The 13,006-nt window shown below is 38.4% G+C and overlaps 2 protein-coding genes across 3 annotated transcripts in view; one reads left to right on the top strand and one right to left on the bottom strand.

The window, feature by feature from the left end:
• Positions 1-12,196, top strand: part of E2F5 (E2F transcription factor 5) — a 28,510-nt gene extending 16,314 nt beyond the window's left edge. Inside the window, exons 2-8 of one of the 2 annotated variants that reach the window (XM_012809843.2) lie at positions 861-970; positions 1,522-1,683; positions 4,325-4,368; positions 5,842-5,906; positions 7,146-7,413; positions 10,625-10,669; positions 11,886-12,196. In XM_012809843.2, the coding sequence (XP_012665297.1) occupies positions 861-970; positions 1,522-1,683; positions 4,325-4,368; positions 5,842-5,906; positions 7,146-7,413; positions 10,625-10,669; positions 11,886-11,995 (804 nt within the window). In that variant the 3' untranslated portion in view covers positions 11,996-12,196. Of the gene's footprint in view, positions 1-860; positions 971-1,521; positions 1,684-4,324; positions 4,369-5,841; positions 5,907-7,145; positions 7,414-10,621; positions 10,670-11,885 lie in introns of both variants that reach the window. The other variant, XM_003782513.3, reaches the window with a different exon arrangement.
• Positions 12,197-12,556: 360 nt separating this feature from the next.
• CUNH8orf59 (chromosome unknown C8orf59 homolog) overlaps positions 12,557-13,006 on the bottom strand; it is a 7,918-nt gene continuing 7,468 nt past the window's right edge. The window contains exon 3 of the mRNA XM_023518326.1: positions 12,557-13,003. Coding sequence (XP_023374094.1) covers positions 12,934-13,003 — 70 coding nt within the window. The 3' untranslated portion in view covers positions 12,557-12,933. The remainder of the gene's footprint in view (positions 13,004-13,006) is intronic.

The raw sequence follows: 13,006 nt of genomic DNA, 5'->3' as shown, positions 1-13,006 counted from the left end.
AATAAGTTTTTCATTACTAACGTGAATCTTAAATGTGTCTTCACATTCAAGAGAGGTTGTTGTCTGACCTACTAAGAAAAAGAGCTGTAGGGTAACCTCTTCTTTGAGGTTCTCTTTGTTCTGCTGGGAATAAATGCCAGAAATGTGAGTGGGAACTAATTAGAGGAATTGTCTGGCATGTTTGAATTCATTCATAACATGAGAGGATGTAATATTTTGTTGATCTTAATGCAAATGAAACTTCCAACCTTTTATATAATATTAATAGTTGCTTGTACAACAACCTTGTACTACAGATTTCTTGTTTATTTTTTATATTTTACTTTGGCACGATTCATTCCTCTCTTTTCATTGTGAGTTTTAAAGATGCAGATAGTTATTTCAAGGTCATTATATGTGTGTGCATAATTTTAAAAATTGCCCCCAAGTGTCTTAATTACCAAAGTAAATTGCTGAAGTATAATTTTTCAAAGTTTCAAAAATAAGTAAGGCTGTCTTCAGATGATACTGTTTATGAATAGAAAAATAAGATAAGAGGTGACACAGACAATTAATAGCTCTTCTGCAGGTGACATGAGGGATTCTTACTGTGTTCTTTTATTCTTGTGGGCTTTGTGTCATGACCTTAATTTTTTTTTTTTTCTGTTCCAGCATCCGCTAGCTTTTAAAAAGAATAATTTCTTTGGTGTTTGGGAGGTGTTTTGAGCATACTCAGCCAATGTCCCTAAGCAGCTGACTTGACTGGGTCAACTGTGGGATTGGGCTCTCATGCTGTGAACTTAATGAACAACCCTTTTTTGCTTTAAAATATGAATTGCCTTTTTATTTTTTTGTTTTCCTTGTTTGTTTCTCCTAAACAGGCTGCAGATACGTTGGCTGTGAGACAAAAAAGAAGAATTTATGATATCACCAACGTCTTAGAAGGAATTGACTTGATTGAAAAGAAGTCAAAGAACAGTATCCAGTGGAAGTAAGTCACAAACCAGCACTCTCCTCTAAGACCTTTCTTTTTCTTCCCTTTGCTCAGCAAAACCTGAATTTTCCCATGTTAATTTCTCTATTTGGGCCGTCTGCTCTAATCCCCCCAGAGACGTCCATTTTCACTGGACACACCTCTCTGGGCCTCTGTATGTCACGCCTGTGTTGGGATGTTCCCTTGCTGTCTTAACTGTTGAAAAATTCTCTCTTAAAATTAAAATCTTATTTTTTTCCTCAAGCCACTCATTTGGCAAATGCTACTACTACTCTGTATTATTAATCTTTGAGTAAGCCTTTATCTACCCAGCTAATGTAAACTTTTAAAAATAGGAGCTGTGTCTCCTATTACATAGGCGTGTGTGTACCTTGTAAATAAATAATTGATTGAAATACATATTGTCATTTCTTAACTGTTACCTGGTTGTATGCTTAAACGTAAGAGATACTTTCTCTTCTTCAAATGTGTCCCCTCCATAAAGGGACTTTTATTTTTAATTCCATCAAAATTCTAAAAGGTTGCCATTTTCTCATCTGTTTTTTAAGAGGTGTCGGTGCTGGCTGTAATACTAAAGAAGTCATAGATAGATTAAGATATCTTAAAGCTGAAATTGAAGATCTAGAACTGAAAGAAAGAGAACTTGATCAGCAGAAGTTGTGGCTACAGCAGAGCATCAAAAATGTGATGGACGACTCTGTTAATAATAGATATCCTTTTAAATAAGTTGTGCATATAAATACAGCCATGGAATATGTGTGTATGTGTGTCTATAAAGGAGTTTTCAGTCTGAAGGTCAACTAGTGTAGTGTTTTTAGAAGTTAAGTTTTGTTAGTGAATGTAACATTTCAATTTTATATTGTTATTTAACTTATATTCAATTAATAATTATAGTCAATTATTCAAATTATTTTATAATTTCAGTTATAATATATACTGACATTTAAAAAATTTTACCTTTTAAGTTATGTAGTATATCCTTTGACAATATTGCTGTGTTGCACTGAAGAAAAAAAGTTAGTCTACTTTTAGTCTGTGTATTGATAGGATGCAATACGCTAGCCAAGGTGTGGTTAGAGGGTCTGTGAATATTAGAAACCACTGTTAAGTGCATAGGGGTTTTTAATCATGTTTAGTGTTTTGAAGAGGAAAAAATTCAGCAACTCTCAAAGTTTTGAAAAATTTTGATTTGAAGATGAAATGTCACAGGCACATAATCAATCCATGATATTAACCCAAAGATAGTTCCTACTGGAGGAGAGGGGTTCAAGGCTTATGTATCTATCATATTACATTGGGGGGATAACATGAGTGATATACACTCCATGTGTTTCTTATACACCCCTGTCTTCTCTTAGATATCTGTGATTTTTTTTTTTTTTTTGACTGGGGCTGGGTTTGAACCCGCCACCTCCAGCATATGGGACTGGCACCCTACCCTTTTGAGCCACAGGCGCCGCCCTAATTATAAAATTTTGACTAAGGTATACAACATAATTTATTTTTCATATTGTCCTGCATTTGTTGAACACGTTCATAGTCTCATTTGTTATTTCCTTTTTGTGGATCAGAGCTCGGATCAGAGGTCCTTTAACAGTTTGAGAACAATGGGAGTTTTTAAGCTGTGCCGTATGGAGTCCCAGGATTCATAAGCCATTTACCTTAGACTTTGCTGCCCTGGTTTACAAGATTCTGGCCACTCGCAATTCCCCAAACAATGATTATATATATATAGTAGAAACTCTCTAACTTGATCACCCAAGGGACTATAACAACCTGGTTAATACATAGAAGTGGTCAACATAAGGACCATGTACTGACACATACATGTACTTTACTTTCTTGTACAGAGAATGTATGAAATTCTACAGTAGAAACTCTCTAACTTGATCATCCAAAGGACTATAGCAGCCTGGTTAATACACAGAAGTGGTCAACATAAGGACCTAGGCCTACTGTACTGATACATACATGTACTTTACTTTATTGTACAGAGAATTGTATGAAATCATACATAATCAGAACACAGTAAAATCATACGTACAATAACATACAAAATATGTTTACTGTTTTCTCATGGTTTAATTATTCTTTTTGAAACATGAGTCAATCTTGGTGTGTTTGTTTTTCTTATTATTACAAACATAAGTGGAGAAAGCACTCTCAGTGCTGGCTACACCTTGGCATTTTTTTGTATGTTATGATACTTTGACATCCTAAAAACAATCTTTCTGGCTGAGGAGAGACTGCCCATCCTGAGACTAGCTACTTCTTAGAAACAGCAAGGGCTCAGCCAGGATTATGCCTTTGATATACAAAGTAACCATCCAGGGTCAGACCTCCTCTCTCTGGCTTGTACATCACAGTCTCAATATTTCTCTGCCTTAATCATGCAGGGCTGGGTACCAGACAGCTCTGGACCACCCCCATAGCTCAGAGCCTGCCTACATTATTTCTTTAAAAAACCCCACCCTGAAGTGTTCACCCTGCCTAATCTTATCCTTCCCGAGGAAATCCCATGAAAGGTCTGGCCCAGTGCTTTCCCCTTGCCCCTGTCTTTTGCCCTCTGACTGTCCTGATGTCATGGCCTGCCTTGCCTCCTATCTTGGACCCTGTGAGTATTAAAAAACTTTGTTTTCCAGAGCCTTGTTCCTGTCTCCTCTTGTGGGTTCCTCTGATTGACAAGCTCATAGGAGAACACAGAACCATGACTCCAGAAGATTCTTGATGGGGAAACCTTATTTGTTCTCCACTCTGGCCATTAGCCCCTTTTTGCCCAGGTATCCCCCTTCCCCTTGAGGCCCCCACTGCCATAAGGAATGTACATTATTTTCCATCTCCCAAGGGTCCACAGATGTGACAGAAATTGGAATGGCTTCTCTTCAGAGCAAGGGGTGAGAACTCCTCTTATGGACCTTCATTTGAATGTTTGCTTTTTCAGAGTAGACTTCTGTTCTTTTTTTTTTTTTTGAGACAGAGCCTCAAGCAGTCCCCCTGGATAGAGTGCCCTGGCATTACAGCTCACAGCAACCTCCAACTCCTGGGCTCAAGCGAGTCTCCTGCCTCAGCCTCCCAAGTAGCTGGGATTACAGGGACCCGCCACAATGTCTGGCTATTTTTTGGTTGCAGCCGTCATTGTTGTTTGGCGGTCCGGGCTGGGGATTCGAACCCGCCAACTTAGGTGTACGTGGCTGGCGCCTTAGCCGGTTGAGCTATAGGCGCCGAACCAACTTCTGTTCTTTTTTATCTGTGTGTTGGGCCATTTAGTTATTTTGGCCATCAGATTTATTATATTGATGTAAATGCCTAGACCTTGATATAAATGTTATTCTTTAATTCTTATGACAGTACATTTTCGTATGTAACTCATGAAGACGTCTGTAATTGTTTTAATGGTAAGTACTATCAGGTTAACCCATTCAGTGTAGTGATTCAGAATTCCCTTTGCACTCATTATTCTCAGAAGTTGTAAGACACTGTTTCACTCTCTTCTGTGTATTGATGCCTATTCGGGGTTTTGTTTTCATGAGAACTGCTTTTCACAACTTTGACTTCATTAGCTTCCTTGGCAGGCATAAAGGTGGGTGGGGATGAAGGGGAAGTCAAACAGAGCGGGGTTAAGCAACAGCTTTAAAGTCAGAGAGTCACAAAGTCAGTGACCAAACTTGAAGAACACAGTTTTTACCAGCACTGTTTATCAACAAGTGTGCTGATCACAAATAAAACCCAAAGGAAACATGAGGAAAGAATTAGGTGAATCCTGGGTGGTGCCTGTGGCTCAGTGAGTAGGGTGCTGGCCCCATATACTGAGGGTGGTGGGTTTAAACCCGGCCCCGGCCAAACTGCAACAAAAAAATAGCCTGGCATTAAGGCGAGCGCCTGTAGTCCCAGCTACTTGGGAGGCTGAGGCAAGAGAGTCATTTAAACCCAGGAGTTGGAGGTTGCTGTGAGCTGTGTGACGCTGCCACGGCACTCTACAGAGGGCAATAAAGTGAGACTCTATCTCTAAAATAATAATAATAATAATAATAATAAAAAAGAATTAGGTGAATCCATTTTATAACCATTAAACCTACTTCTATTCAGTGCCCTGCCACCATGTTTCCCCCTGAAATGACAATATCACGTTAATAGTTGATATAACTAAAATGGGGAGGGGGATTGGAGGGGGGACTTGTGTTCCCCTAGTTGCAACACAAAATGAAATTTTGCATATACATTTCTATTTAATTGTGCATGTTCTATTAAAAGGACAGTCTTATATACTGTCTGAATATTAAGAAAAAATTCTGCCAAGTACCTTGTCAAGTCGAATCTGACTTTCTGTGTAAAAGTTTGTTGGAAGTATGTGTGGGTTTATTGCTGTTTCCTGAGGTTTCTAAGACAGTTTGGGGAAAGTTGTACTAATCTGCAGCTCAACAGAGATCTGCTGTAGAATTTGGCTCAAAAGTAAATTCAGTTAACCTCAAGATGTTTCATGTCTCATACCTTATTTCTGGGATCCTCAGTCATTTAAATAGATCAAATAAACTGTTAATTTAATTGAGGCTAAAAGGATTTAAGAATACAGATTTTACAGGAGACTAGAGCAAAAGCAAAAGTTAACTTGAGCTGAATTTATTGAGAATAAAGCTAACACAAGTATTAACCCTGTTCTCAGAGTTGCTAACACATGTATCATCTCACTTAATCCTTATATCGAGGCAGTAGGTTGTATTTCCCCCATTTTGTAAAATTAAAAACCAAAGCCCAAGGTCAGCTACCCTGGGACTGGACCAAACATTCTGACTCTAGAGCCCACAGTCTCACTGCCATGTTCTGTGATCAACAGTTTTTCTACAATCTGTTATATTTATTTTTTTGACTAGGTGATACACTTTTGGCCATTCGAGCACCTTCTGGTACACAGTTGGAGGTACCTATTCCAGAAATGGTATGTAGGATAACTTCTGTATAAGTAGAAAAAAATGAGTCTACTGTCTCAAGAGGGACCAGTATTTTTTCCTCAGCTGAACATTAGTTGTTGTGTAAACACTTTGGAGTTATTACTTTCAAGTTTTATGTCCAAAAGTATTGGTATCTGGATGTTGTTAATACTTTTGTAAAATGTAGAAGTAACTGAATCATAAATGATTTTTAAGTTTTTTGATCATCTTAGACATTTCTTGATACTCAGTAGTAGCTCAAATAAAATGTAAAAACCATGTAATCAAAATGTGAAGTCATTTTGTTAAATAACTTTGATTACTTTTTTAAACTTTGATTTTCTTTGAGCCACAGGATGTCAAGAAGTGACTAATGATGCTAATGATGTGGTCAGTAATCTTTAAACATTGGTTAAAATGGCCACAGCTATAACTGATACAAAAATCCCAACTGAGGAAAAAGTTCAATTTAAATATCAGTGATCTTTTGCCCTAAATTAAGTCTTATATTTTCCATTTTACTGATTCAAAGACTTTTATTGACTCTATGCTGTAAATGAATTTTGTGATTTTAATTTTCAGGTTCAGAATTTCTAAAACAAATGAATCTGAAAGTTGTTAACAACCAAAAAAGAGAGTAGAAAAAGATTATTATAGTAGAATAGAAGTTTGTACTTAGGCATTTGTATTAGAAGAATCTGAAGCCTGAGATAGAAGTTAATTTCTTGAACTGCAGGGATTTTATATTTGTTTCTCTGGAGAAAAATCAGTTGTTTTTATGCTCATAAAATGGGGGAAAAAACTTTGACTTGTGAAATGTAAAAGGCTGTCTAGTAAGTGTTCAGCCATGTAATATGAAAAAATGGAGACATGCGTGGCTCGATTCTTTCTGGACAGGCCTTGTAGGTGTAAACTAAGACAGCATGTTGAGATAAGCACACACACACTAGCCAGCTGACTCCAGGGGAGGGAGTTCATGCTGTGCTGGGTAGGGACATGTAGAAAACACCCAGTAAAAATGGATGACATCCAGAATTCCACAAGTGAGAGTTTTTAATGATCAGTGTTGAGAAAAGTTTACTTCTTAGAAGCAGGTGGTTTAGAGCCCTCAGAATCACATTCTAATCTTGTGTTTTGACAAGAGTAGTTATTAGGCCCCCAAAGCTTTGCTTGTCTTATTTTTAATGTTTCAAGGTAGCTAGAATTGCTAATAATTATTTATTTGTTTTTACCCATTAACTTCAAAGAATCTGAATGGACAAAAGAAATACCAGATCAATCTAAAGAGCTGTTCAGGACCTATCCACGTGCTGCTTATAAATAAAGAGTCGAGTTCATCTAAGCCTGTGGTCTTTCCTGTTCCCCCACCCGATGACCTCACACAGTCTTCCTCTCAGTCCTCAACTCCCGTGACTCCACAGAAATCCAACACAGAACCTCAGAATCTGCCTGAGCAGCATGTCTCTGAAAGAGGCCAGAATTTCCAGCAGACACCAGCTACAGATATATCTTCCGGTGGGTTCAGAGCCTTTGCTGTACCGTTTAAGAGAGAGGAAAACATGAATATGGGTTGAGTATCCCTTATTCAAAATGCTTAGGACCAGAGTGTTTGGAGTTTTTTAGAATTTGGAATATTTTCATATGCATAATGAGATGTCTTGGGCATGGGGCCCAAGTCTAAACATGAAATTCATTTAGGGTTTATGTTCACTTTATGCATATAGCATGAAGGTAATATACAGTATTTTAAATTTATGTACACAAAAAATGTTGACTGTGTATTGACTGTGACTCATCATATGAGGTCAGGCGTGGGATCTTTCCACATGTGGTATAATGTTGGTGCTCAAAGATTCAGATTTTGGATTTTCACATTAGTGATGCTCAACTTGTACTGTACTCAGTGCCACATACTGATGTTTCAGTTGGTGATGGACCATGGTTATGATGGTCCCCCCATGAGATTACAAGGGAGCTATACAATGGAGTAGGCCATTCCATCTAGGTTTATTTAAGTACACTTTCTCATGTTTACATGATACATTTCTTACAACAGATCCTGTTGTTACTCAACATATAACTATATATTAAACACGTTGGAAAGTTTTTCTGAATTTATCAGTAGTGATGTTATCTAATACAGGAGCAAAATAGTTAGCTTAAAGCAATCATCTATTCATTTAGGGTCTCCTGTGTGCCTAGCACCGGGATAGGTATTTATCAGGTGTCCTCAAACTACGTACCGCAGGACACATGCAGCCTGCCTAGGACATTTATCCGGTCCACCAGGTGTTTTTGCCGCCGCTGCCTGTCCTGCTCAGCAGCCGACTCGTCCCAGGGCGTGCAGTCTGGCCCGCCAACGTTCTGAGGGACAATGAACTGGCCCCCTGTTTAAAAAGTTTGAGGACCCCTTGGTATTTATGAAGAAAATTTAAAAATAGATCTATCTTTATTACTACTGTTTGTCTCATACAAACACACATACTTGGCTCGGCACCTGTGGCTCAAGTGGCTAAGGCGCCAGCCACATACAGCTAAGATGGTGGGTTCGAATCCAGCCCAGGCCTGCCAAAACAACAATGACGGCTGCAACCAAAAAATAGCTGGGCGCTGTGGTGGGCGCCTGTGGTCCCAGCTATTTGGGAGGCGGAGGCAGGAGACTTGCTTGAGCCCAGGAGTTGGTGGTTGCTGTGAGCTGTGATGCCACGGCACTCTACCCAGGGGAACAGCTTGAGGCTTTGTCTCAAACAAAAAAAAACACACATACTTAGAAATATTCATTCAAGTACAATATAGTGTGGTTAAGATTCTGTGAGAACTATGAATACTGAGAAAAGAAAGATACCTATGGGACTAGATTTGCTTTTTTCCTAAGGATTCTACTTTGGAGATCAATTAAACTGAAACTATTCGTTTTTCCTTCTTTTACTATTTACATTTGTCAGCTTTTACCTGGAATGTACTTGACAAGGTTCTTTTACCTCTGAGTATGTCCAGGATAAATAACTGAAGTATGTTCTATCTACCTTTAACAAAAATTAAACTTGGTAGAACATAGCAATGTATGCATCCTGTTTCCATATTCTTTGTTGCACTTTTTATTTGGGAAGCTTAGTTTTATAAAACTGATAAAAATGGCTCAACTCCAATTATTTGGGAAGTCTTGCCTTCCAAAGTTATTTCATCTATGAAATGATAAATAGCTAAGAAATGATAAATAGCTAAACTGGTTATCGGGACTAGGAAGCACAACTCCTAAATTCAAAAATTCCTTGTCATATTTGGCTAGGTATTTAGGAAGTCCTTAATAATTCCGAAGAAAGGGGATCATGGTAGGCATTCTCTCAATGATTGCTCAATGAATTAGGTATGCTAATGTAGATACCATGTTGCAGATAATTAAAAACTATTATTGTATGTAATTCAAATTATGTTTATCTCTGGGATGTGTCTCATTGCTATTATGGGAGATTCCTATAGTTACGAGCTAAAATGATCTCACTGAACATGGAATGTTTTCTTAGATTCTTGTTGTGCCCATCCTTTCCTTTCCTTCCCCTATAAATTTCTTTTTTTTTTTTGGCCGGGGCTGGGTTTGAACCAGCCACCTCTGGCATATGGGACCGGCGCCCTACCCTTTTGAGCCACAGGCGCCACCCCTATAAATATTTCTATGCTATTGCTCATTTGGATACAGTCCTTAAAAAGCTTACATTCTAATTGGGGTAAAGCAGGCAAGGTTTATATGGTTTAGTTTAGACACAGTATATTGGTTTCCATATGGTTTTATGTTTGGAAATACTAGGGAAAGTAATTTGGGGCCAGATTAGAGAGGGCCTTGAGTATCAGACTGGGTTAGGATTTTTAGCCAATCAGCCAGTGAAGATCTGTGACCAAGGAAAATAGCACTATTAGGCTATAGGGCAGGGATCCTCAAACTTTTTAAACAGGGGACCAGTTCACTGTCCCTCAGACCGTTGGAGGGCTGGACTGTGGGCCCCGGGAAGAGTTGGCTGCTAAGCAGGACAGGCAGCAGCGGCAAAAACACCCAGTGGGCCAAATAAATGTCCTTGCTGGGCCATAGTTTGAGGATGCCTGCTACAGGGTGTTGAGCACAGGACCTGATTGGGAGAAAAGAGATTAGAAGCTATGGAGATTGAAGATCAGGTATTTGCACTTATGCAACAGAAAACATTAAGGCTAGAATTGATGGGAGCAGAAAGAGACATAATGAACAGATTTGAGAAATGCTGTCTAGGCAAAATAGGCAACAATGACATGTGAGATCTGGAGATACAGCTAACAGGAGGAATGGAAAGTGAGATTGAAGTTTTAAGGTTGGGTGACAGGAAGAATTACATTATTCCTAACTCTGTAAAATTGGATCAGTTTTGGAAGAGGATGATGTCTTTTGGTTTTCATCTTGAGTTTGGAAATAAGAAAGTAACGCCAATCCCACAGTAGGTGCTCATGAAAATGATCTTTGCATAAAGTATTAGGACTTCAGATATGCAGTGTCAGTCAGGTTGCTGCCATGGCTCCCTAAGGTAAAGTACCTTTTACTCTTAAAATATATAAACATAAGTGGGTGGTGCCTGTGTCTCAAGGAGTAGGGTGCTGGCCCCATATACTGGGAGTGGCAGGTTCAAGCCAGCCCCGGCCAGAACTGCAAAAAAAAAAAAAAAGCAGAAATTAACAAAACTTTATTCATTTCTGTTTCCAGCAGGGTCCATTAGTGGTGATATCATTGATGAGTTAATGTCTTCTGATGGTAAGTAGGTTAAAATTTTACTATCTTATACATCAGTAATGCTTTCCTAGAATTTATAAATGAATGATTTAAAGGAAATGAAAAACTTAGATTTTCTAACTGCCTTACTATGATGATTTATGAAAATGCTCCTTTAATAATACTTTACAGAAAGTAGCAGGCATCCTTCAGAATTTTTTTCTTTGCCTGCATTTTTTTTTCCTTTTTTTGAGACAGTTTCACTTGTAGCCCTTGGTAGAGTGCCCTGGTGTCACAGTTCACAGCAACTTCAAACTCTTGTGCTCAAGTGATTCTCTTGCCTCAACCTCCCGAGTGGCTGGGACTACAGGTGCCCTCCACAACACTTGGCTTTTTTTGGAGATGGAGTCTAGCTCTTGCTTAGGCTGGTCTCGAACCTGTGAGCTCAGTGATCCACCGGCCTTGGCCTCCCAGAGTGCTAGGATTACAGGCATGGGCCCTGTGCCTGGCTTTTTGCCTGCATTTTGAGGGAAAGGAATTCATTTGGAGATATTTCTCACCTTCATTGAATAAACTTCTCAACTGTTGGCCCATTAGCCTTTTCCTGTCCTGAAGAATTTAGCCCAAGAAGAGTAAAATAATACATCTAAATCAATAGGTGATCAGAACACCCACTTTTGTAAATACCCCTACCATGGCCAACTTCAATCTGCCAATGTGAAATGTTACTTGGCCATATTGTCATCTAATCTGAGAAATTCTTAAAAATCATTTGGCCACAATAATACATTTTCTCTGGGTTTCATCTTTCCTAAGTTCTTGGATTCAGAGTTCTAGTTCCCAATAAATATAGCAGAGACCTAGGAAGTGGTAGCAGTTAATTAGTAAATGGTACCACTTAGAGATGTCCCAAACATTTATGTAGAAGCAGGGAATGTCTGAAAACTCAGTAAGTCTAGTTCACACTTCTGTTCTCACAGTGGTAAACAAAATACTTTCATCAGTGTTTATCTTAGTGACAAACTCAACCAATTAAAATTTTAACCTCTATCCAAGGTAATACCAATACTTAATGTATAAATTGTACATTCTCTTAAAATATACATTAAACAAATCATTAATCTGATCATTTTCTTATACTTAAAAAAATACATGTCACATAGCAAACAATTTGATGTACTTAAGTGCATTTTATGTTAAGCATCATTTGTCACCTGTGGCGACTGTCTCTAACATTGCATTTATGTTTTGTTTGTAGTGTTTCCTCTTTTAAGGCTTTCTCCTACCCCGGCAGATGACTACAACTTTAACTTAGATGACAATGAAGGAGTTTGTGATCTGTTTGATGTTCAGATACTAAATTATTAGACTCCAAGGAAGCCTGGGACTGTTATCTACCTCTAACTGTGTAACATTTTAGACTTCTTAATAACCTAAGTATTTAAAATAATGAATGTAACACCTTGTTAGTTCACTGATTCTGAAGTGTTCTTCCCTAATACTTTTTTACTTCACAAAACTTTAACCATAAAAATGGAGTCTTGCTCCTGCTCAGGCTGGTCTCGAACCTGTGAGCTCAGTAACCCACCTGCCTTGGCCTCCCAGAGTGCTAGGATTATAAGCATGAGCCACTGCGTCTGGCTCTTTGCCTGCATTTTGAGGGAAAGGAATGCATTTGGGGATATTTCTCACTTTCACGGAATAAACTTCTCAACTGCTGGCCCATTAGCCCTTTCCACTCCTGAAAGTGGCATGAGCCACTGGGCCTGGCATAAAAATATAGGGCTCTGACTACTTTACAGGAAACGTGACTTAATATCCACATCCCCCCAAGTAATTATATTCTGGGATTTCAACTTTTCTTCTAATTCTGAATTCTTCTGTTTTTTTTTTGTTTGTTTGTTTGTTTGTTTCTCTTATGAGAAGAAAGTATAGGTCAGCAAAAACAAAATAAGTTAGCGAAGGGCTCATCATTTGTCTTATATTTTTACTGCCATGAAATTGTATTCTTGTATGTCCTTCAGTCCAAACAGACATTCACTGCCGCTTATAAAGTGAAGGATGTAAATGCGGATATATGACTGTTTCAGTGAACAGAGTTTGTGAAGTGCCTTCTGTTCTAGCACTTTATCACATTTTGTTGACTTCTGACATTCCACTTTCCTAGATTACAGGAAAGATCTGTTTATGTAGTTTGTTTTTAAAATGTGCCAATGCCTGTACATTAACAAGATTTTTTAAAATAAAGTTGTATAAAATGTTTAATTTATTGGTCTTTTTGGGGAAGTAGATGCATCGCCACTGTATTACAACAGAGCCATTAATTTTGTAGCTTCATCAACGTTAACTGGTTCACTTTCATGACGTCGCTGAGGAATC

The sequence above is a fragment of the Otolemur garnettii genome, unplaced genomic scaffold, assembly GCF_000181295.1.
Source record: "Otolemur garnettii isolate 467f Iridium unplaced genomic scaffold, OtoGar3 scaffold00004, whole genome shotgun sequence".
Classification (NCBI taxonomy): Eukaryota; Metazoa; Chordata; class Mammalia; order Primates; family Galagidae; genus Otolemur; species Otolemur garnettii.
The sequence above is the reverse complement of the archived record's forward strand: the minus strand, read 5'-3'. Positions and strand labels throughout refer to the sequence as shown.